The sequence below is a fragment of the Drosophila albomicans genome, chromosome 3, assembly GCF_009650485.2.
Source record: "Drosophila albomicans strain 15112-1751.03 chromosome 3, ASM965048v2, whole genome shotgun sequence".
Classification (NCBI taxonomy): domain Eukaryota; kingdom Metazoa; phylum Arthropoda; class Insecta; order Diptera; family Drosophilidae; genus Drosophila; species Drosophila albomicans.
The window spans coordinates 14,425,756-14,449,589 of record NC_047629.2 but is presented as its reverse complement, the minus strand read 5'-3'; the positions used below and the strand labels follow the sequence as shown (position 1 = coordinate 14,449,589).

Sequence of the window (23,834 nt, the reverse complement as noted above, 5' to 3'; positions counted from 1 at the left end):
TTGTGTGTTTTCGTTAATGCATTTTTGCATCGATTGCAGAATTTATTTTGGGGATTCATCCCCCGATTAAATGGATATTATTACATTGGCATTTTCATTAGCATTTTCCACATCATCAATTGGACTAGCTAGATTAGTAGGTCTGACCCAGGCGACGTCTGTTAATGTGCACCAGACGTTCATCATCGCGACGCACACTCTCCAGGCTGTCGTCATTGTCCTCAACCTGCTGAACACGCTCTCCAGCGTTTTGCTGGCGACGCAGCATCTCAATGATCTGCTCATCGCTGGCGCCACTGAAGCGATTGTCCCTGCGTACGAACTGCAGAATATCCTGCTCGGACATGCCATTCACATTGCCAATGCGACCAATGCTTCGTGGCATCGACTCATCATCCTGGCTCTGCTCAACGCGACGTCTGTTCACATAAACGAGACGTTCGTCGTCGCGGCGCAGACTTTGCAGACGCTCGAAGTCATCATCCTGGTCACGTTCAACCTCGACACGCTGCTCCTGGCGGCTGTCCACCTTACGCTGGCGATTGCGGCGCAGCATCTCAATGATCTCGTCATCGCTCAGGTTCGTCAGACGGTTGTCCCTGCGAATAAACTGAAGAATGTCCTGCTCGGTCATGGCATTTACATCACCCACACGACGTCCTTCGCCGATGCGACCAATGCGACGTGGCGACATCTCGTCCTGCACCAAGCGACGGCGGTTGATATGCACCAGACGCTCGTCATCGCGACGCACGCTCTCCAGATTGTCCAGCGAGTTGCCGCCAACGAGCTGCTGGTCCTGATAGACTTGCTCTCGACCCTGCTCCTTCTGGTTGTACCTCACTTGCTGCTGGTTGTACTGCTCCCGACGCTGCTCCTGTTGCTGGTTGTATCTCACTTGCTGCTGGTTGTACTGCTCTCGCTCCTGTTGCTCCCGCTGAATGCCACGACGTTCCTCCTCCTGTTCCTGCTGCTGGCTGCCACGACGACCCTCACCTTGCTGCTGGTTGTCACGACGTTTCTCCTCACGCTGCTCCACACGGCGTCCCTCGCCAATGCGACCGACACGCAGTGGCATCACCTGCTCGTCGTCTTGCTCGCCCTGCTGCATGCGACGTCGGTTGATGTGCACCAGACGCTCGTCATCCCGACGCAGACTCTGCAGACTGTCTTCGACTTGCTCCTGGCTACGTCCCTGACGCTGGCGACGCAGCATCTCAATGATCTCCTGATCACTGAGCTCCGACAGACGATTGTCGCGACGAATCAGCTGGACAATGGCCTCCTCGGACATGGGACCCACACGACGTCCTTCTCCAATGCGGTTCACACGAAGTGGCATCACTTCCTCTTCATCCTGCTGCTGCTGATTGAGGCGACGTCTGTTGAAGCGCATGACACGCTCATAGTCGTTGGGCTCGCTGTTGCGCTGCTCCAGCTGCTGTTGACGACGACGACCCACATGCAACAGGCGATCGCTGTTCACATCGGCGGAGGGCAGAGCTTGATCAACGCGCTGCTCAGTGACATCGCGAGTGAGGGGCACACGATTGTAGCGCTGCTCCAGCTCCGATTCGATGTCCTCGCCTTGATCGTAACGCTGCTGTTGCTCCACGGGACGCATAAAGCGATTCTCCATCTGCTCTAGGCCACTGCGCGGTATTATCTGCCATCGGAGTCCAATCAGATGCATCAGAGATGGACGCGTGTTCTGCTCCTGCAGGACATTGATGGGAATGCGACCGGCGACAGCTGTGCCAAGCACACAAGCCACAAGTAACAGAAGTTTGCCCATGATTAAGAACTTTGAATTGCTTAACTTTCAATAAAAGAGAGAGAAAGTCGCGATTTGCACTTGAGTCTTGGGATTTGCCAACCAGATGGCAACTGCATTTCGATTGCTGGCTCTGCAGGGTTTTTATACCCTGGCTTATCATCCTAGTGCTGCTCATTACTCGTTCGGATCGGTCGAAAATACACATTTATCAGTCATAAATAACACGTATAATTTTGCATATTCACGAATCAATTTGGGTCTTAGACCCTATGGGTCAAGTGATTGTAAGTCTGGCTGATTATCTGGGGGCGGTTGAAGCTCTTCCCGATGCCGAGTTCAACGACATCCTCGATTGGGGACCTGCATAGCTATAGCTATAGGTAAGTAACACTTGAACTTATCATTTTGCTTGGGGTAAATAAACTGACTATAATTTGACTATATTGGAAACCAAAAACAATAACTACTTGAAGATATATTAAACATGACAATATTGCAATCGATTAAGTATTTTAAGTATTTAAACATCTAGACACACTTTCTTATTGGCTCTAAGTACAAATAAAAATAAAAATATAGACAATAATAACTATAGTATTTATTGTATTTATGGTTCTTGAAAGGTTGGTTGTAATCAAAATGTAAGAAGTTATTTGAGAAAAAATGTTATATGGAAAATAACGCCTAGTGCATTGGGGTTTTAGCTGCTTTGGCTGACAATCTGGTATATTTTGACCTCTGTGGTATATTACCAAATATGGCAATGGGTATTTTTCAGTATTTTTGTGGTACATTACTTGGTATATTCACTCTTTTGCTTTTAGTCAAATGGGCATCTCACAGTTGAGCACACTCGACTGTAGCTTTCTTACTTTTGTCAATATAACTAAGTAAAATTTAAACATAAATTAAAATAGCTCATTAATAAACTATTGCTATTGAGTGCTACAACACATTGTTTGAATTATATTCCCTTTAAGTGACACAGCGAATAAAGTAGCTAAACAGGTCTTGCAAGCAGATAAGCTGACTTACCAGGCCAACAGAAAATATATAGAGCGTGTATATATAAAACTTTTTATGGCCTGATCTGCTTGACTTCCGTCAAGAACTTGCATTTTTGATTAATGATCTCATATTAAAGAGCGCTTCCATTAATTTCATCTGTCATATTTAATTTGCCATAATTAAAATATAAGTGCAACAACATTAAATTATTCATAACATGACTTGCATAATAAAATTTCTTTCTAAATTTATGCATTACACAATCGCACAGGCTGGAAGTTGATAAATTTGTAGTTTGAAGTCGTTTTATTAATATGTAAAATTGAAAAGCAAATTTAATTTCAAACATTTTGTCGACTACAAAAGAAAGCTATCATCTGTATGTAAAAGGGTTAAAGCCATAAATCCCACCCATTCCACCTGCCGCAAGGGGCAATATAGAAACTGTCTGCGGTGACACAGCAAACTGTAAAATTAGGCAAAGTACTTTTCAGACCAGAACAAATGCAAAGCAGCGACCGAGCAGAGAGAAAGTAGAATAGAATAAAATATAATAATAGCAGAGAATAAAATGAAATAGAATTCTGTTGTACTGCGAGTATTTATTTGGATTTGCCTCTGTGTGTGTGTGTGAATCGCAGCTGCTCGTTTTTGATTTATGGCCACAAATATTGACTCTACGTATTTAAATATACGAAATATGCGAAGAAGCTTTTTCATTAAAATCATAGAAATAGAAACTAAATAAATATTGCTTATGACAACAAACCAATACGCCTCGCACTTTGTTTACTTGTTGTTGGCCAAGGTTATAAATCAAATTGTCAAAATAAAAACAAGAATGAACGCGCATGGAACGAGGCGACTAAACGAGAAACCTAACAAACTTGGAATACTCTAACTAAACAATAAACACTCTAAACTATTGAGGAAGGAGCTCACCAAATTCACAAAATTAAATGAAATAGAAAACATTTGTATTTTTATTTTTTATTACAAATACAAGTATCTACAGTAAGCAGCCAAAGAATCATTCTTACCACTATGAAAACTAGAACTACACATAAAACTGGCAAGAAAATTTATGATTCGAATTTATGGAAATAATCTTTTATGAAGACTTTATTCTCACTAACTTCATACTACATAATAAAAATATCTTTAGCAAGCAACCAAAATTTAAAACTGTCTCTACAGAGTTGCTCTAATGAACTCATAATGTCTAATTTAATTGATGTACCCAATTCGAAGGGCATAACATAAATGTATTTATTGACGATTTGCGCTTATCGCACATGAGAATCCGCGAATCGCATTGAGTTCTTAAACAAATATTGAATAGTGCCAAATAAACGAATTGGCTCCATTGGCTCCCCTCTCTTGCTGTTATCTCTCTATCTCCCCTCTATCTTCTGTTAAACAACATTTTGGCTCCCTTTTGCCACGCTTTTGAGAGATTTCCTAACAGAAACGACAACTCGCAGACAAATTGATTTTCGGTTTTTGGTTCCCCCTTAGTTTATTTATTTAAAATTCGTATTTTTCTTTCTTAACTCGCGTCCGACGTGCGCTACACTCTGCTGACGTCAACACGAGGCCGGACATGAACATTTTCTTGTACTTGCTATTCATTTAGGGGCGCGTGCCATAAGCCCCCAAAAGTTCTTACCCTCTACCACAATTTGTATGGGATTAAGGTTGATCGAACCATATAGTAGATAGTATCTTTCTGTCACTCTGTCAGTCAGTCAGTTTGTCATTTGTTTTTGTTCAGCGACCTTGAAAAAAGCGAATCGGAAAACATTGAAATTTGTCTTGAGTTGGCATAAATGAAAAGTTTTACAGCGCCCGAAAACCAAAATCAGTTTTGGGGCCAACAAAATAATCGAATAATGGCTAAAACAAACCCCCAGACAGAATTCATGCGAAATTTATTTGTTTTCGAAAATCAGCCATAAATAAAGGCATTGTCAAACGTCAACTATTCGTTCGGTTGGTAGAGCACTCACAACAATGGCACAAAATAAATGACAAAGACTGATCCCAAACACTTATGCCTTAAGCACACCAAATAGACAATTAACTTTTGCAAGCAAATTAAATTATTTTAAGCAGGTGTTAATAATCTTTTAAATGCCGCAGGTTTCGGATATAGATTCATTTGAGATCTAACATGAATACAGAGAAAAACATCTTCTTAATATCAGCAATCTTTAAACTATAATTAATGGCAACGCAGCTTTTGTAAGCACATTAAAGCTTTTTGACGAACAAAAGCTTTTTGGATGTCAGCACATATAATGTACTTTTTTTTAGCACCCAATAAAAATCGCTAAAATTGTGCCACGCGATTTGCGTGATTCACCCCACTGTGCGACAATAACAACAAATTTTTTTTGTGGTCGCATGGCAACAACAGAAGTCCGATTCGTTTGAGATGGAAATTACCTATAACACTTCGAGGCAGACGAGTGCAATTGACGTGCATGTGGTCTGACCGAATGATCCGAATGTAAACAACAAATTGTATCTCAAAGATACAAAATAAACTCGTATTCAAACCATATATGTATGTATGTATTTTGCAATTATGTGTACACACAAACAACTCAAGTACGTGATTGGAAAATTCGTTCAAATGCAAAAGCGGAATTATGATAAACGCCGCGTGGGGTCAGCCAATCCAACTAACAAACGAGTCTATATCATAGACTCATTTCCAGATGCTCAGCGTCCCCCACGGTGCGCAATGTCAGGTAATTATAATTTTGGCAAGGGACCAGCTACATCATATACATATACATACATATTTATTTTTCTCATCTACAGCATCTTCAACAGTTTTTGGGACACGATTGCCACAAGTGTCCCCCGCTGTTGAAAGCCTAGGTAAATTGTACTATATGAGTTATCATTATGAAATTCACAAACATATATTCTGTGATGCCCCCCGGGAAGCGGTTGAAGGGAACTTCAATATACAAATAAGTACCACGTATTTATTTTGGGGAAATTGCTTTTCTTTTCAGGAACGCAATGATAGTAGCCGAATCAAAAACATAGATGCACAATGACCCAACTCAAATTTGTCGGACTTGAATTCTTTATTCTTACATTTTATTTTACGTGCTATACTATTGAACTGTATATGGCAAAATATTTTTATTTTAACGATTTCATTACTTTAATATTAGTGTATTTAAAATAGTTCATATAACTTTTTTTCCTTCTCCATGTCGAATGCTTTTAATCTTAAAAAATTTTAAAAAATAAATAACAAAGGAGTATATAATAAAAACGAAATTTATATTATGCCATTAACCGAGTGTAAAAGAAGTATATGTTATTTTAGGCTAGACTTTTCTGTGTGACATCATTATTATTATTTTATCTTAATATTATTTTGCAGTAACAACGATATCCAATAATATCTTGTTGTAATTATATAGTAGCTTTTAATGTACTCTGGTAGTATTGAAATCCACGAGATATTCGCCTGATTCGGTACATTAAAAGCAGAGAAATTTACGGCGAAATTTTGGCATTTACCATATTCGTAGTCGCAGTCGTAGTCGTAGTCGACCCACTTAATTACCCAATCGGTCTTTAGCCGTCAGTCGACGTGTGCTACACAATGCGGTCGTATTGGCCATTAGATCATTCGATTTTAGGTTTTTTTTTTTGTTCTTTTTAATAACAGATTTCCGTCAAAACAAACAACAGGCCAAGTGATTGAGAGAAAGAGTGAGAAAGAGAAAGAGATGGACAGAGTGAAAAGAGCGAAAAATAAGAAAAGTGCGTCAGCAATGCAAATTTTGTTTTTCTGTTTTGTTTTTATATTTTTTTTTTTTTGCGATTCAACGAGTAGTTCTTCTATTTGCTTTCTTTGCGTTCTTTATATCTGCTAGCTATACTACTTATGTTGTTATTATTATTGTAGCTTTTTATGAGCTTGTTTATTTGTCTAGCGACTGCAGAGGATTTTAACCTTTCGACGCAGACACAGCTATATATGCAATTCTATATTATATTATAGTATTTCTCATCAAGACTGATCGACGAAACACCTAAATGTATCTTTTCTAGCTATTAAATGGAAGGGATATAGTTTGCAATATAAATTATCTATAGACTTTCTAGAAGTTTAAGAGAAATATGAATGTAAAAGAATTTTGTTGTTTAAGGCTTATTTTTATCTTTCAACATCTGGTTCTTATCTGTGCAAAATATTTGTTATGATCTTCTTGTCATAGGAACATGTGTACTTCAACTATATTTCTTATATCTTTATTATATTTTTCATTATCGTAACCTACATCTTTCATGACACAACAATTAATTTAAAATATGCTTTATTCTACGCGATCAACTCACTAGACATAGTACATATAGACAACTTTAATCAACACATATGGGAGACGTGTACAATTTGTTCTCACTAATTATTGCCTGTGTTTAATTTAGACTGTCTGTCTATCGCTTAGTTGCTATCTCCACACAGCACAGCGCAGCACAGAACAGAACAGCCAGCAGGGGTCTCTGATGAATCATCGTAATGCCCTGAGGGGGGGCCACAAACTGAATTCATTGCCAATGTCACGTAGCCCCATGGAGCGTCGGCCGATGATTATCTGAGCCATTCGATTAGTTGCTATACTATATAGATAATGATGAATGATTGCTGAACATTTGAACTGTTAGCTCGAAGCGCCACAAAGCCCTAGGCAAGACCTGTTAAAATAGAGAAACATTTCTAGAGACTTCTGTGTGATAAGCAAATCAAAAAGTTACGTTTAAATAATAGCATCTATTATCCCATAATCCCTTAAATATTTGTTCACCTAATCTAGCACATAAAATAATGTTCTGTTATGAACTACACTTCCAAATCGTATTAAATTTATTTATATATAAATATTTAAAAAATAGAGAAGCATTTCTGGCGGCATATTTGTGATAAGCTATATTTAAATAAGAGCATGTCGTGTGTATAAAAATAAATTATATAAATTTCCTTGAATATATTTGATTTAATCTATCATAGAATACAATGAAAAGTAGTTGAGAAGAATTAACTTAAGAAAGTAATGTTTTATTTTATTTTACAATAGATGACAGAATTTAATACAACAACAACGTAGATTTAATTATCAACATGTTTTATATATTATAATACACTCTATGAATTTTTATAAGTAACTTTCATTAAATCAACCACCGGAAAAAAGTTTATAAATATTATTCTGTATGAGTTCCAAATCTTATTGTTAATTTTTTATATTTAAATTAGTGAGTAATTTTTTTTAAATATAATATTTAGATGACATAAAGACCTTGACTAGACCTGTAAAAATAGAGCAGACTTTTATGTGATAATCAGAAGCTATATTTAAATAACAGCATGTCTTATCTATTAGAGTACATATTATGAATTTCTATTAATATATTTCATTTGATCTGTCATGTAAAGTTAATGAAAGTTTCAATATGCTTTTGTATGATTAACTTAAACAATTAACATAATTAGTGAATAATTAAATTTTCACAACTTTATTTCTATTACATTATTTCCATTTTTAATTCGTTATAAATAAATGTGATTCTAGAAACTTTTCCATTAAATATAACATTAGCAACATTAGCTGTACGTTAATGTCTTGATTAATCAATGACTTTATGTACAATATTTGAATTATTACCAAAGCTGATGACCGAATATTAAATTTACTTAATTATCGTCACTTTTAGCGAAACAATTCTTTTCATTTAAGCATTATACAATATTAATCAAGAAAACAATGGGCACATTTAGGCGACAGTGGAACTTTCTGCCTCTCTTGTGCTTCAAATGCTGACGAGTCGTTGGGCAACTCTTTGTGTGTGTTTCATTTTTTGTGCTTCACGAGTTACTGAAGCGTGTTGCCAAGGCATCATGAGTAATTGGGCAAACCCGACTAACGCATACCCTTCACACACGATCTAGTTCAGTTTGAAGCATAATCTGATGATTCATTCGATAAGCTAGCTTCGCAATTAGCTCGAAAAGAGCATCAACCCGCATCGAACTAAGCTTTTGTTGTACAAATTTTCGACACACTGTGCCAAGTTTACCGTTGAACGCGTCCATTGTTTGGCAGCTTGAAAGCTTGCTTCATTTCGCTGGTTGCTAAGCGGAGACGAGGACGTTGACAGCGACGTTGACGTTGACGTTGGCAGCGGCTGCGGCAGCGTTGATCGGTGTTTCATCTGCCGCTGTTGTTGTTGTTGTTGTGGTTGCTGTTGCTGTTGCTTTTGCTGTTGTCGCTGCCGCTTGGCAACAGTCAACGTCATCGTTGTCTTGGCATTTGCTTTGCATTCGTGTGCGTTTCGGTGACGTTGATGCGAACGTTGACGTCGACATTGCCGGCGCCGACGCCAAGGAGGAAATGAATGTCAATTACTCACGTACAAATACATATGCATGTACATACGTATACGTATATATAATATATATGTATGTATGCTTTTCGTATGTATAAATGAACATAAATTTTCATTCGACTGGCGGCCGCGTTTGGCGGTTGCTCGATTGCTCGATTGCAGCAATCGCACGTTTCGTAGCTTATCGGACGGGGCGAAATGAAAGTAGCAGCCGCAACATTTGCATAGGCGCCACTAAGACAGCAGCCAAAGATACAGATACTGATACAGATACAGATACAATAACGGCTACAGATAGAGACAGAACTTACAGATCGTAGACACAAATAGAGCTAAAGATACATGTAGTGATGCTTAAATAAATACAAGATGGTTTGAGATTTATAGAAACAATGAAGTGAATACATTTTGTAATGATAATAATAATGATAATGTAATAATAAAGATACACATATAAATTCAATATAATTTTGTACACTTATACATATAGATACAGATAAAGTCAGATACAAAACGCAGATACAAATAGACTTGATGCTTATTAAGTTATACCTACAGTATAGGAGACGTATTTTGTATTGCTAATATATGTAGATAGAATAAAGATACTTTTTTTTTGCGTTATGTTTGTAAGCCACCTTCCATGCAGTTATAATTGCAAATATAATATATAAAAATAATTATCTTTATACAAATAAATTTTAAACTTATTGAAACATTCTTAGTCGCAGATTTCGTTTATTAGCAGCAACCGGGGCTAAATCTTTTAACTGTCTTGATATGTGCAGTCTTTGCTAACTGTATGTTAATTGACTGCAAGATTTATGCGTTTTTATTTGCAATTTTATTGAACTCTAATCTATTACTCCTCGCTGAGGTATATGACACTTCGGGGGGCGTTAGAACTCAAAGCTATTGACTCTTGTTTTTCACTGATAGCGATGACCCAAAGCTCTGACCTAGATACTAGCCTTGATTGAACCTTTTTTTGTGGAAATGCTTTGAACTCTTATCATTGCGTGATTCGTATGGAAATGAAATGCACAAAGTTGTCTTGTGATGGCAATTTGAATACAATATTCAGTCATTATTCACAGCTGCTGAGTGAAGTTCAGCGAATCGAAGATGAAGATGCTAAATCCATCTCTGTTGCTATCCGCGATCGCAATGCTGACCATCGGTGGAGTCGATGCCAACGAATCCGAGGTTAATATAAGCATTTCGTTTAGAATACCAAATGTATAACGGAATGAATTTCGTTTCGTTTTAGTTTATTGCAACGAGCAGCTGCATTCCATATGCACAATCACCGGGAATTCATCAAATAACCGCTCCCGGTCTGAGCTCCTTTGATGTTCTATGCGATAGCACGATTTTCGGATCGGGTTGGACGGTTATTCAACAGCGAATAGATGGCAAGGAGGATTTCTACAGGAATTGGGCCAATTATAGTGCTGGCTTCGGTTCTTTGAATGGCGATTTCTTTCTGGGTCTCGAGCGAATCCATCGCCTAACAAGCGCCCATCGACATGAGCTCAACATTTATATGGAAAAATTCAACGGTGATGTTGAAAATGCGCACTACGATCGCTTTCAAGTTGCCGGCGAGGAGGAGAACTACAAATTGTCCTCTGTGGGTAATTTCACAAAGGGCAGAGTATTCGATTGCCTAAATTGGCATTTTTCTGAATCATTCTCCACCTACGATCGCGATAACGATAATTTCAAGGACACCAATTGCGCTGAGCAGCGACAAAGTGGCTGGTGGTTTGCTTATTGCGGACTTTGGTAAGTGAAGAGCCTCATTTGGACAGAGTATCGTTTTTAACTTATATTTGTTTTCGCTTTTCTAGTAACCTCAATGGCAGATACTTTGATCACGAAGTGCAGAATGTGACGGGCATGTTTTGGACGCCTCGGACTTCGCTTAAAGCAGTTAAGATGCTGATTCGACCGGTAGTTGAAAAAAAGTAATAATAACAAATGAAAATCACTTTTAATCATATAAACCTAACATATATATCGTATTTATCTGAATAACTAATTAAATTGTAACTACAGAATTATATTTTATCTACATTACAGCTACTTATGTTTAAATGGTAGAATCACAAAAGTTGTTTAATATTATATTTATTTAATTTATTAATATATTTCAGAAAGTATTTGAGTTAATTGGCTGACAGTTGTTTCCCTATTCCTATAGCAAAATATGTTCAAATAAAAGATACATCTTCATTTTGCTTTACGTTTTTGTAGTTTTCTTATCACCCAAAAACAGTTCGCAAGTTCAACTCAATTTCTGCTTAATCATTCTAACATTGATTTGATTACAGGGTATTGCACTGCTCAATCAATAAGTCAATCAATCAGCTTTCTAGACCTTGTCCAACAATTCGCTCGCCCCAGCTGTTGTGCTGTTTATAGATTTGCAACAACAGAAACACGATTACATCAAGCAGATCTCGCAACCATAATAGCGAATACTAAGTACACAAATCTCTCTAGGATATACTATAAACGTTGATGATCTTTCGTTTTATTTGTTGTTTACTTACAACACAGCCCCGAATTTGCTGACGCAAAACGCAAGGCAAACAACAAGAATGTATATATACATATATATGAATTATATGTATTTTTTCGCACGATTTAAAATGCGCGTCAGCAGGCGTGTCACATATTCGATGTTAATTGGATCCATTCGCATCCACAGATGGCATAGATCACAGATGGGCATTGCAAATTATTGTTATCTCCGGCTAATTGCATTAATCAATATATAATTCAAGTTATATTTTTTTTCTTTTTCGAACAGATGGTTCGCAAATAAATGATATAAAACCTTATAAATAAAATACTATTTGAACAACATACCATCGGAAATACAAACAATAAATAATAATCATAATAATCGCGTGTTTACAAATGAATCAAAGTCTCATTTTCTTCTCAACAACGAAGTAAACAACAAAATACTGCAAACGCGTCAAAAGATCGAGATCGGGATCGAGACGAAAAACATCTGCTGATCTTGAGAATAAACGAACCGAATAATTGTCGCCCTTGTGATAATAAAAGAAAACAACAGCATTGATATGATAACAAATAAGTATTACTACCGAGAAGTACTCTAGCATTATTTATACTAATTATGACCAGAGCTGCGTCATTCGCTAAACCAAACATTTGTCTTACTGTCAATATATGTACATATATGTATAAAACATTGCAATTTTACACTACACAGTTTTTTAATTTTAAGTATAATCAAATTCTGAATAAATGAATTACTCAAAAGCTGTCGCCACTTCTAGTTTAATTATCAAGAAGCCTCTCTTAGACATGCGTCAGAAAGTTGGCATTGTCTCGACATTGACATTATTTGGTATCGCCTTCACTTCCGCTACGAACTTTTGATCTGAACCCACATCTGTTGATCATGTGTTAATTCCAAAATCATACAGTACTCAGAGCTATATTCTTCGTCGATTTAAATTAAACTTTTAGTTTCAAAATCATCTTTTTCGAGAGCAGTCGAAATATTCAAAATGTGCAAAATAAAAATCAACTCAGTTTTTTTCTTAATAGTCTTGAAATATTCTTGGTGACCATATCTGCCTTCGAAGAGGTGAGAACAATTTTGTAAAACAGTGTAATACAGTGAGTGCTCAAAATGTTTATATCTTCTTCTTATCAGACGCATGAATCCGACCGAGAAATGGAAAAACAATGCCTCAATCAGACCTTTAAAACCGTGAAACCTTTGCTTGATTATTTTAGACAGGTTCGAAATGAGTTAGAAGACAAAGAAATTAAGGAAAATAAATTAAATGAATTAAATTCTAATCTCATGGAAAAGTATCATGAAATTGTGAGAATTCATGAAAAATTCACGAAGGAGGCAGCTCTATTAGATGAGTATAAAAACAAAGTAATTAAAGGGGAAAACGATTTGCAATTGAGTCAAAATAAAGTTGAGAAATTAGAATCTAAGATTAAATCACAAAAACAAATTATTGACAGATTAACACCAATTTCTAAACTTTATGATGAATGTAAAAAAGAAGTAGCAGAAAAATCCAACAGCTTAGAATCTTCTGAAGTTCAATTAAAACAACTTAAGTCTAGGCTATTTGAAAAGGATGAAAATATCAGGAGACTTAATGCAAATATCGAAAAGACTACAGAGCAACAGCAAACACTGATTGATACATTGAATAAGACTTTACCCAATACTATTATCCCATCAAGTTGCTCTCCTTTTGGAGATTATCCTGGTGTTCGTGAAATAAGAGTTTCTGAAGTTGGTTTATTCGATGTTTTATGCGATAGTCAGTTAGCTGGACCTGGATGGATTGTAATACAACAGCGAGTTGGGGGAAATGAGAGTTTCAATAGGGATTGGGCAACGTATCGCAAAGGTTTCGGTGCAATGGATAGCGATTTCTTCCTTGGACTCGAGAAAATACATCGTATCACGAGTTTGCAGCGATTCGAACTTTATTTACATTTGGTTGCTATGAATGGAAGTGTCTTTAACGCTCGTTATGACGACTTCAAAATATCCGATGAAGACAATGGATACGCACTGAGTTTGGGTAAATTCAGTGGAACTATTTTTGGGGATGCGATGGAATACGCTGAAAACATTAAATTCACAACATTCGATCGCGACAACAATGAGCTTACAATGCGCAACTGTGCGCACTCTTTCAAAAGTGGCTGGTGGTACAAGAGATGTTCTAATTGGTAAATATTAAAAGCTGTAATTTTCGATGGAATACACATAATTATTGATTTTTGTTTTTTCCTATGCAGTAATTTAAATGCACCATATGGACGAGATCTAAATTGGTGGGGAAGTAAACAAAAAGAAACTAAGATGCTAATTCGCCCCAAAAAAAGCAATGAAGAAGTGAGCAACTGAAGAGCTGAAATTTTAATATTTGACTCAATTATATAATCATTTATATATAATTGGTGCATTAAGAAATTACGTTCTGAATAATAAAACGAACACTATTTAATGTATCGATTTATTTTTTGAACAGAAGTATATCAGTTTTTATTGTATTTTATGTTTTAATATAGAAAGTTGTCAGTCTCTAAATGATTTCAATAGAGGTGCAAATACTTAAAAGTAAGTAAACTGAAGGGTATTATAACTTTGTGCCGGCAGGAAATGTATGTAACAGGTAGAAGAAGTTATCTTCGACCCTATAAAGTATATATATTCTTGATCAGCGTCAACAGCCGAGACGATCTAGCCATGTCCGTCTGTGTGTCTGTCCGTCTGTCCGTATGAACACCTAGATCTCAGAGACTATAAGAGATAGAGCTATAATCTTTTTTCGACAGCATTTGTTATGTTTGCACGCAGATCAAGTTTGTTTCAAATTTTTGCCACGCCCACTTTCGCCCCTGCAAATCAAAAAAATCTAATAACAAGCGTAATTTTAAAGCTAGAGTTGCAAATTTTGGTATATACAATAATAACTATAGTAGTTATGATTCCTGATTGCGATTAGATAAAAATGATCGAAGTTATTAAAGAAATACTTTTGTATGGGCAAAAACGCATACTCACTAGAGGTCTGAGTTGCTTTGGCTGACAATCTGGTATATTGAGCCGTCCATGGTATATTTTGAATGCGGTACTATATCGATATACCACATATACCATTTGGTGTATTTTTAGTATATTTGCAGTATATTCGGTATATTTTGAGAATAATACTGCAAAATATATTGCTTTTATTCAAAATGGGTAGCGAGTATTTCACAGTCGAGTACACTCGACTGTAGCTTTCTTACTTTTTTTAATAATAATCAAAATTCGAATAAATGAATTACTCAAAAGCAGTCGCCACTTCTAGTTTAATTATCAAGAAGCCTCTCCTAGACATGCGTCAGGAAGTTGACATTGTGTCGACATTAACACCATTTGCTATCGCCTTCTCTTCCGCCACGAACTTTTGCTCTGAACCCACATCCGTTCATCACGTGATAATTCCAAAATCATACAGCACTCAGAACTATATTCTTCGTCGATTTACATTCAACTTTTAGTTTCAAATTCATCTTTTCCGCGAGCAGTCGAAATATTCAAAATGTGCAAAATAAAAATCAACTCAGTTCTTTTCTTAATAGTACTTGAAATATTCTTGGTGACCACATCCGCCTTCGAAGAGGTGAGAACAATTATGTAAAACACTGTAGTACAGTGAGTGCTAAGAATGTTTACATCTTCTTCTTATCAGACGCATGAATCCGACCGAGAAATGGAAAAACAATTCCTCAATCAGACCTCTAAAAGTGTGAAACCTTTGCTTGATTATTTTAGGCCGGTTCGAACTGAGTTAGAAGACAGTGAAATTAAGGAAAAGAAGTTGAATGAATTGAATTCTGATCTTATAGAAAAGTATCATGACATTGTAAGAATTCATGAAAAATTCATGAAGGAGGAAGCTCTATTAGATAAGTATAAAACCAAAATACTTAAAGGGGAAAACGATATGCAATTGTGTCAAAACAAAGTTGAAGAATTAGAATCTAAGATTAAATCACAAAAACAAATTATTGACAAATTAACACCAATTTCTAAACTTTATGATGAATGTAAAAAAGAAGTAGCAGAAAAATCCAACAGTTTAGAATCTTCTGAAGTTCAATTAAAACAACTTAAATCCAGGCTATTTGAAAAGGATGAAAATATCTGGAGACTTAATGCAAATATCGAAAAGACTAGGGAGCAACATCAAACACTGATTGATATATTGAATAAGACGTTACCCAATACTATTATCCCATCAAGTTGCTCTCCTTTTGGAGATTCTCCTGGTGTTCATCAACTCAATGATTCTGGCATAGGTTTATTCGATGTTTTATGCGATAGTCAGTTAGCTGGACCTGGATGGATTGTAATACAACAACGAGTTGGGGGAAATGAGAGTTTCAATAGGAATTGGGCAACGTATCGCAAAGGTTTCGGTGCAATGGATAGCGACTTCTTCCTCGGACTCGAGAAAATACATCGTATCACGAGTTTGCAGCGATTCGAACTTTATTTACATTTGGTTACTCTGAATGGAAGCACCTACAACGCTCGTTATGACGATTTCAAAATATCTGATGAAGACAGTGGATATGAACTGAGTTTGGGTAAATTCAGTGGAACTATTATTGAGGATGCGATGAAAAGCAGCGAAAACACGAAATTCACAACATTCGATCGCGACAACGACATTAATTATGGTAATTGCGCAATTGACTACGAAAGTGGCTGGTGGCACACGAATTGTTATGATTGGTAAATATTGCAAACTGTTATTTCCGATGGAATACATATAATTATTGATTTTTGTTTTTTCTTATGCAGTAATTTAAATGCACCATATGGGCCAGCTCTTAATTGGTTCGTTGGATATAAAATCTATCTTAAAGAAGCTAAGATGCTAATTCGCCCCAAAAGAAGCGATGAAGAAGTGAGCAAATGAAGGGCTGAAATTCCAATATTTGACTCAACTATGTAATCATTTAAATATAATTGGTGCATTAAGAAATTGCCTTCTGAATAATAAAACGATCGACTATTTAATGCATCGATTTTTTTATATCAGGTTTTATTGTATTTTATGTTTTAATATAGAAAGTTGTTAGTCTCTAAATGATTTCAATAGAGTTGCAAATACTTAAAAGTAAGTAAACTTGTTATTTTCTTGTATATATCCTTTTAATCGAGCCTTGAATATTAAAGTAATATATTAATATATTATATAATTAAATGTTCATTAAATTGAGATAGTCAGGCAATATTTTCTAGTCTGTTGACCCAGACAGAGAGTCTATCTCTTATCATTAATGAAAAACTCGATTCCTTTTTATAAACACAGATTAAATGTTAAGAGCAGATTTATTTGTAGACTTGAGTGCATATATTATTCAGTTGCATGCTTGAGCTCAGTCGATTGAATAATATTAAATGCAGTTTTGTTATTAATAACACATGAAATATTTGTCGTTGCAACATCAGTTAAAGGAAAGGTATTAATAATTACATAAAGCAGTGTAGTACAGTGTCTGTGAAAAGTTTATGTGTGAATCCGACCGACAAATGGAAGAAATGTACCACATTCTTAACTATAAAACTATGAAACCTTTGCTTGAGTATTTTAGACAGGTTAGAAATGAGTTAGAAGACAAAGAAATTAAGGAAAATAAGTTAAATGAATTAAATTCGGATCTTATGGAAAAATGTCATGAAATTGTAAGAATTTATTAAAAAACTCATAAAGGAGACAGCTCTATTATGTGAGTATAAAAACACAGTAATTAAAGGGAAAACCGATTTGCAATTGTGTCAAAATAAAGTTGAGAAATTAGAATCTAAGATTAAATCACAAAAACAAATTATTGACAGATTAACACCAATTTCTAAACTTTATGATGAATGTAAAAAAGAAGTAGCAGAAAAATCCAACAGCTTAGAATCTTCTGAAGTTCAATTAAAACAACTTAAGTCTAGGCTATTTGAAAAGGATGAAAATATCAGGAGACTTAATGCAAATATCGAAAAGACTACAGAGCAACAGCAAACACTGATTGATACATTGAATAAGACTTTACCCAATACTATTATCCCATCAAGTTGCTCTCCTTTTGGAGATTATCCTGGTGTTCGTGAAATAAGAGTTTCTGAAGTTGGTTTATTCGATGTTTTATGCGATAGTCAGTTAGCTGGACCTGGATGGATTGTAATACAACAGCGAGTTGGGGGAAATGAGAGTTTCAATAGGGATTGGGCAACGTATCGCAAAGGTTTCGGTGCAATGGATAGCGATTTCTTCCTTGGACTCGAGAAAATACATCGTATCACGAGTTTGCAGCGATTCGAACTTTATTTACATTTGGTTGCTATGAATGGAAGTGTCTTTAACGCTCGTTATGACGACTTCAAAATATCCGATGAAGACAATGGATACGCACTGAGTTTGGGTAAATTCAGTGGAACTATTTTTGGGGATGCGATGGAATACGCTGAAAACATTAAATTCACAACATTCGATCGCGACAACAATGAGCTTACAATGCGCAACTGTGCGCACTCTTTCAAAAGTGGCTGGTGGTACAAGAGATGTTCTAATTGGTAAATATTAAAAGCTGTAATTTTCGATGGAATACACATAATTATTGATTTTTGTTTTTTCCTATGCAGTAATTTAAATGCACCATATGGACGAGATCTAAATTGGTGGGGAAGTAAACAAAAAGAAACTAAGATGCTAATTCGCCCCAAAAAAAGCAATGAAGAAGTGAGCAACTGAAGAGCTGAAATTTTAATATTTGACTCAATTATATAATCATTTATATATAATTGGTGCATTAAGAAATTACGTTCTGAATAATAAAACGAACACTATTTAATGTATCGATTTATTTTTTGAACAGAAGTATATCAGTTTTTATTGTATTTTATGTTTTAATATAGAAAGTTGTCAGTCTCTAAATGATTTCAATAGAGGTGCAAATACTTAAAAGTAAGTAAACTGAAGGGTATTATAACTTTGTGCCGGCAGGAAATGTATGTAACAGGTAGAAGAAGTTATCTTCGACCCTATAAAGTATATATATTCTTGATCAGCGTCAACAGCCGAGACGATCTAGCCATGTCCGTCTGTGTGTCTGTCCGTCTGTCCGTATGAACACCTAGATCTCAGAGACTATAAGAGATAGAGCTATAATCTTTTTTCGACAGCATTTGTTATGTTTGCACGCAGATCAAGTTTGTTTCAAATTTTTGCCACGCCCACTTTCGCCCCTGCAAATCAAAAAAATCTAATAACAAGCGTAATTTTAAAGCTAGAGTTGCAAATTTTGGTATATACAATAATAACTATAGTAGTTATGATTCCTGATTGCGATTAGATAAAAATGATCGAAGTTATTAAAGAAATACTTTTGTATGGGCAAAAACGCATACTCACTAGAGGTCTGAGTTGCTTTGGCTGACAATCTGGTATATTGAGCCGTCCATGGTATATTTTGAATGCGGTACTATATCGATATACCACATATACCATTTGGTGTATTTTTAGTATATTTGCAGTATATTCGGTATATTTTGAGAATAATACTGCAAAATATATTGCTTTTATTCAAAATGGGTAGCGAGTATTTCACAGTCGAGTACACTCGACTGTAGCTTTCTTACTTTTTTTAATAATAATCAAAATTCGAATAAATGAATTACTCAAAAGCAGTCGCCACTTCTAGTTTAATTATCAAGAAGCCTCTCCTACACATGCGTCAGGAAGTTGACATTGTGTCGACATTAACACCATTTGCTATCGCCTTCTCTTCCGCCACGAACTTTTGCTCTGAACCCACATCCGTTCATCACGTGATAATTCCAAAATCATACAGCACTCAGAACTATATTCTTCGTCGATTTACATTCAACTTTTAGTTTCAAATTCATCTTTTCCGCGAGCAGTCGAAATATTCAAAATGTGCAAAATAAAAATCAACTCAGTTCTTTTCTTAATAGTACTTGAAATATTCTTGGTGACCACATCCGCCTTCGAAGAGGTGAGAACAATTATGTAAAACACTGTAGTACAGTGAGTGCTAAGAATGTTTACATCTTCTTCTTATCAGACGCATGAATCCGACCGAGAAATGGAAAAACAATTCCTCAATCAGACCTCTAAAAGTGTGAAACCTTTGCTTGATTATTTTAGGCCGGTTCGAACTGAGTTAGAAGACAGTGAAATTAAGGAAAAGAAGTTGAATGAATTGAATTCTGATCTTATAGAAAAGTATCATGACATTGTAAGAATTCATGAAAAATTCATGAAGGAGGAAGCTCTATTAGATAAGTATAAAACCAAAATACTTAAAGGGGAAAACGATATGCAATTGTGTCAAAACAAAGTTGAAGAATTAGAATCTAAGATTAAATCACAAAAACAAATTATTGACAAATTAACACCAATTTCTAAACTTTATGATGAATGTAAAAAAGAAGTAGCAGAAAAATCCAACAGTTTAGAATCTTCTGAAGTTCAATTAAAACAACTTAAATCCAGGCTATTTGAAAAGGATGAAAATATCTGGAGACTTAATGCAAATATCGAAAAGACTAGGGAGCAACATCAAACACTGATTGATATATTGAATAAGACGTTACCCAATACTATTATCCCATCAAGTTGCTCTCCTTTTGGAGATTCTCCTGGTGTTCATCAACTCAATGATTCTGGCATAGGTTTATTCGATGTTTTATGCGATAGTCAGTTAGCTGGACCTGGATGGATTGTAATACAACAACGAGTTGGGGGAAATGAGAGTTTCAATAGGAATTGGGCAACGTATCGCAAAGGTTTCGGTGCAATGGATAGCGACTTCTTCCTCGGACTAGAGAAAATACATCGTATCACGAGTTTGCAGCGATTCGAACTTTATTTACATTTGGTTACTCTGAATGGAAGCACCTACAACGCTCGTTATGACGATTTCAAAATATCTGATGAAGACAGTGGATATAAACTGAGTTTGGGTAAATTCAGTGGAACTATTATTGAGGATGCGATGAAAAGCAGCGAAAACACGAAATTCACAACATTCGATCGCGACAACGACATTAATTATGGTAATTGCGCAATTGACTACGAAAGTGGCTGGTGGCACACGAATTGTTATGATTGGTAAATATTGCAATTGTTATTTCCGATGGAATACATATAATTATTGATTTTTGTTTTTTCTTATGCAGTAATTTAAATGCACCATATGGGCCAGCTCTAAATTGGTTCGTTGGATATAAAATCTATCTTAAAGAAGCTAAGATGCTAATTCGCCCCAAAAGAAGCGATGAAGAAGTAAGCAAGTGAAGAGCTGAAATTCCAATATTTGACTCAATTATGTAATCATTTAAATATAATTGGTGCATTAAGAAATTGCCTTCTGAATAATAATACGATCGACTATTTAATGCATCGATTTATTTTTTCAATAGAAATCTATCAATTTTTATTGTATTTAATGTTTTAATGTAGCAAATCTCTAAATGATTTCAATAGAGGTGGAAATACTTAAAAGTAAGTAAACTTATTATTTTCTTGTATATATCCTTTTAATCGAGCCTTGAACACATATTCGATTCTTGTCTAAACATTCAATAAACAGATTAAATTAATAAACTCGTTATTCTAATCAATTTAATTAAATGTTCATTAAATTTAGATAATCAGACGGCTGACCCAGACAGAGAGTCTATCTCTTATCATTATGAAAAACTCGATTCCTTTTTACAAACACAGATTAAATGTTAAGAGCAGATTTATTTGCATTATTCAGTTGCATAGCTCAGTTTTTCAGTTGCATGCTTGAGCTCAGTCGAAAGAATCGCAATGGGCTGAATTATACTAAATGCAGTTTTGTTACTAATAACACACGAAATATTTGTCGTTGCAACATCAGTTAAAGGAAAGGTATTAATAATTACATAAAGCAGTGCAGTACAGTGAGTGTGAAAAGTTTATGTGTGAATCCGACCGACAAATGGAAGAAATGTACCACATTCATAACTATAAAACTATGAAACCTTTGCTTGAGTATTTTAGACAGGTTAGAAATGAGTTAGAAGACAAAAAAATTAAGGAAAATAAGTTAAATGAATTAAATTCGGATCTTATGGAAAAATGTCATGAAATTGTAAGAATTCGTGAAAAATTCATAAAGGAGACAGCTCTATTATGTGAGTATAAAAACACAGTACTCAAAGGGAAAACCGATTTGCAATTGTGTCAAAATAAAGTGGAGAAATTAGAATCTGAGATTAATTCTAAACAATACGCTATTGTCGAATTAGAAGGAGGATTAGCAAATAAATTCACCAACATACAAATGTGAAGTTGAACTAAAATGTTAACTCAGTTTGTTTTAGAACTTGGGTTTTGTTTTTGAAGAGCATATACAATATACAATTAACATTTGAATCATCATATACTTCATACAAATAGCAGTTGCATCATACTCAGAGAAGTAAAATGAAAAGGTATAAAAACTAGTTTTGCGTTGCTAAGCCATTGTTATTAAACCCCCTACCCTAAGGGTAGAACTTATATTATTAGCTTTAGAAGCTTGCGTACTTGTACAAATTGAAGAACTTTTGATCTTGATTTGAGTTTTTATCTATGACCAATCTATATTTGTTATAAAATTTGTATCTTGATTTAAGAATGTTTGCTCTTATATTTAATGTTGACATAATTGCATAATAATACCAGAATTAATATAAAGATTTTTTCTTTTAATTTTTACAAATATGTATGTATATGGGATTAAACCAATTAATTTATTATATTTTTTCAATATACATATACAAATTTATAAAATATGTTCAAATATCAGTTACTTCAACCAACATGTTGTGGAAAATTAACGTGCTCTAAAATCAGAGTTTAAATTATGTTTGCTTCACTAGAGTCGCATTTACCTTGACTTTGTAATTACTGGCAGCTTTAATAATTAGCCGGCGACACGTGATTTCTGTCGTCATCTGCGCCACGTGGAGGGATCTATGTGAGGTGTGCGTTGTGGAACCTTTTGAGCTTGCCGACATCAGAGAGGCACGTGAGCTCGTGGCCGTCTTCCTGGTTCGTTACGTCACAGTTTATCCATCACATTAATGCATCTGACGACATTTGTCGTATATACTTGTCCATACAATATGTCTAGCTGAACGTCTAATCGCTAGCTAGCTAGCTAAGTTAGAACTCTGTGACGCCAGAACGCTAAAGACCTGACCTCTCGGTGGACCCTCACATCGCCTTCGCCTTCTGTGCGTGTCCATGTCCGTGTCATTTGGGTAACGTGTCTGTCGTCATATTTGCGGTTGGCATTTACCATAGAGACACCACATGTCCAGGTCTCTGTCTCTGTCTGTGTCACTGTCTCTGTCTGTGTCTGTGTCTGGCTCGTGTGGATCTCGCATTGAATACGTGACTGCAGCAACGTGTCGCATATAAAGTTGAAAATTTGTTAACTGTTTTACCCCCCACAGTAAATTCATTTTTAATTTTTAATAAGCATTCAACTTGACATACGCTTACACATTTCATATATTTTATTTCATCAGCCATTCAAATACTTCAATAAATTATACAAACACAAAAATCATGAAATTGTTATTCATGAAATTATTTTCCCCCGCAAAACGTTTCTGTTACCAAATGAAAAGTATATTTGAGGAAATCAAATAGACAATAAAATTGTGATGTCATTGCTGTAAAAGGATAGTTGTTGCTGGCTTTTTAGCTAGAATGATTATTTAAAAGCTATTTTATAGAGGAAATAAAAGCGAGAAATATATATGTATATGCTCGTTTTCCAAGCTAAAGTTGAAATCCACTCTGCTGATTTATAAAGCGTCGAAGTCAATCTAAGTTGAAAAATATAAAACTTGGATATTTATTAATAAATTGAATTGAATTAAATTAATGTTAAGATGTGTGAATACTTAAGAATATCTATGTAAATAGTTCCTTTTCAGTGGTAAAACGACTTCAGACAATAAATAAATCTAATCAAATAATAAGAGACCAGTTTAAGCCGACAAATGTTT

At 35.4% G+C, this 23,834-nt stretch overlaps 5 protein-coding genes across 5 annotated transcripts in view; 4 read left to right on the top strand and 1 right to left on the bottom strand.

The window, feature by feature from the left end:
• On the bottom strand, positions 1-1,899 carry LOC117571002 (fat-body protein 1-like). The gene has a single exon (XM_034252950.2). The coding sequence runs from the start codon at positions 1,793-1,795 to the stop codon at positions 134-136; it is 1,662 nt and encodes a 553-aa protein (XP_034108841.1). The 5' UTR covers positions 1,796-1,899; the 3' UTR covers positions 1-133.
• LOC127565590 (uncharacterized) overlaps positions 1-23,834 on the top strand; it is a 94,973-nt gene that overhangs the window by 20,677 nt on the left and 50,462 nt on the right. The window lies entirely within an intron of this gene.
• LOC117569789 (ficolin-1-like) lies at positions 10,286-11,217 on the top strand. Its single transcript, XM_034251091.2, has 3 exons — positions 10,286-10,411; positions 10,476-10,993; positions 11,059-11,217. Exons 1-3 carry the CDS (start codon positions 10,331-10,333, stop codon positions 11,177-11,179), a joined length of 720 nt encoding a protein of 239 aa, XP_034106982.1. The 5' UTR covers positions 10,286-10,330; the 3' UTR covers positions 11,180-11,217.
• On the top strand, positions 17,582-18,618 carry LOC117568360 (ficolin-1-A-like). The gene is made up of 2 exons (XM_034248961.2): positions 17,582-18,353; positions 18,423-18,618. The coding sequence occupies exons 1-2, from the start codon at positions 18,037-18,039 to the stop codon at positions 18,529-18,531; spliced, it is 426 nt and encodes a 141-aa protein (XP_034104852.1). The 5' UTR covers positions 17,582-18,036; the 3' UTR covers positions 18,532-18,618.
• LOC127564978 (angiopoietin-related protein 7-like) lies at positions 19,682-21,117 on the top strand. Its single transcript, XM_034248943.2, has 3 exons — positions 19,682-19,795; positions 19,865-20,913; positions 20,982-21,117. Exons 1-3 carry the CDS (start codon positions 19,715-19,717, stop codon positions 21,097-21,099), a joined length of 1,248 nt encoding a protein of 415 aa, XP_034104834.1. The 5' UTR covers positions 19,682-19,714; the 3' UTR covers positions 21,100-21,117.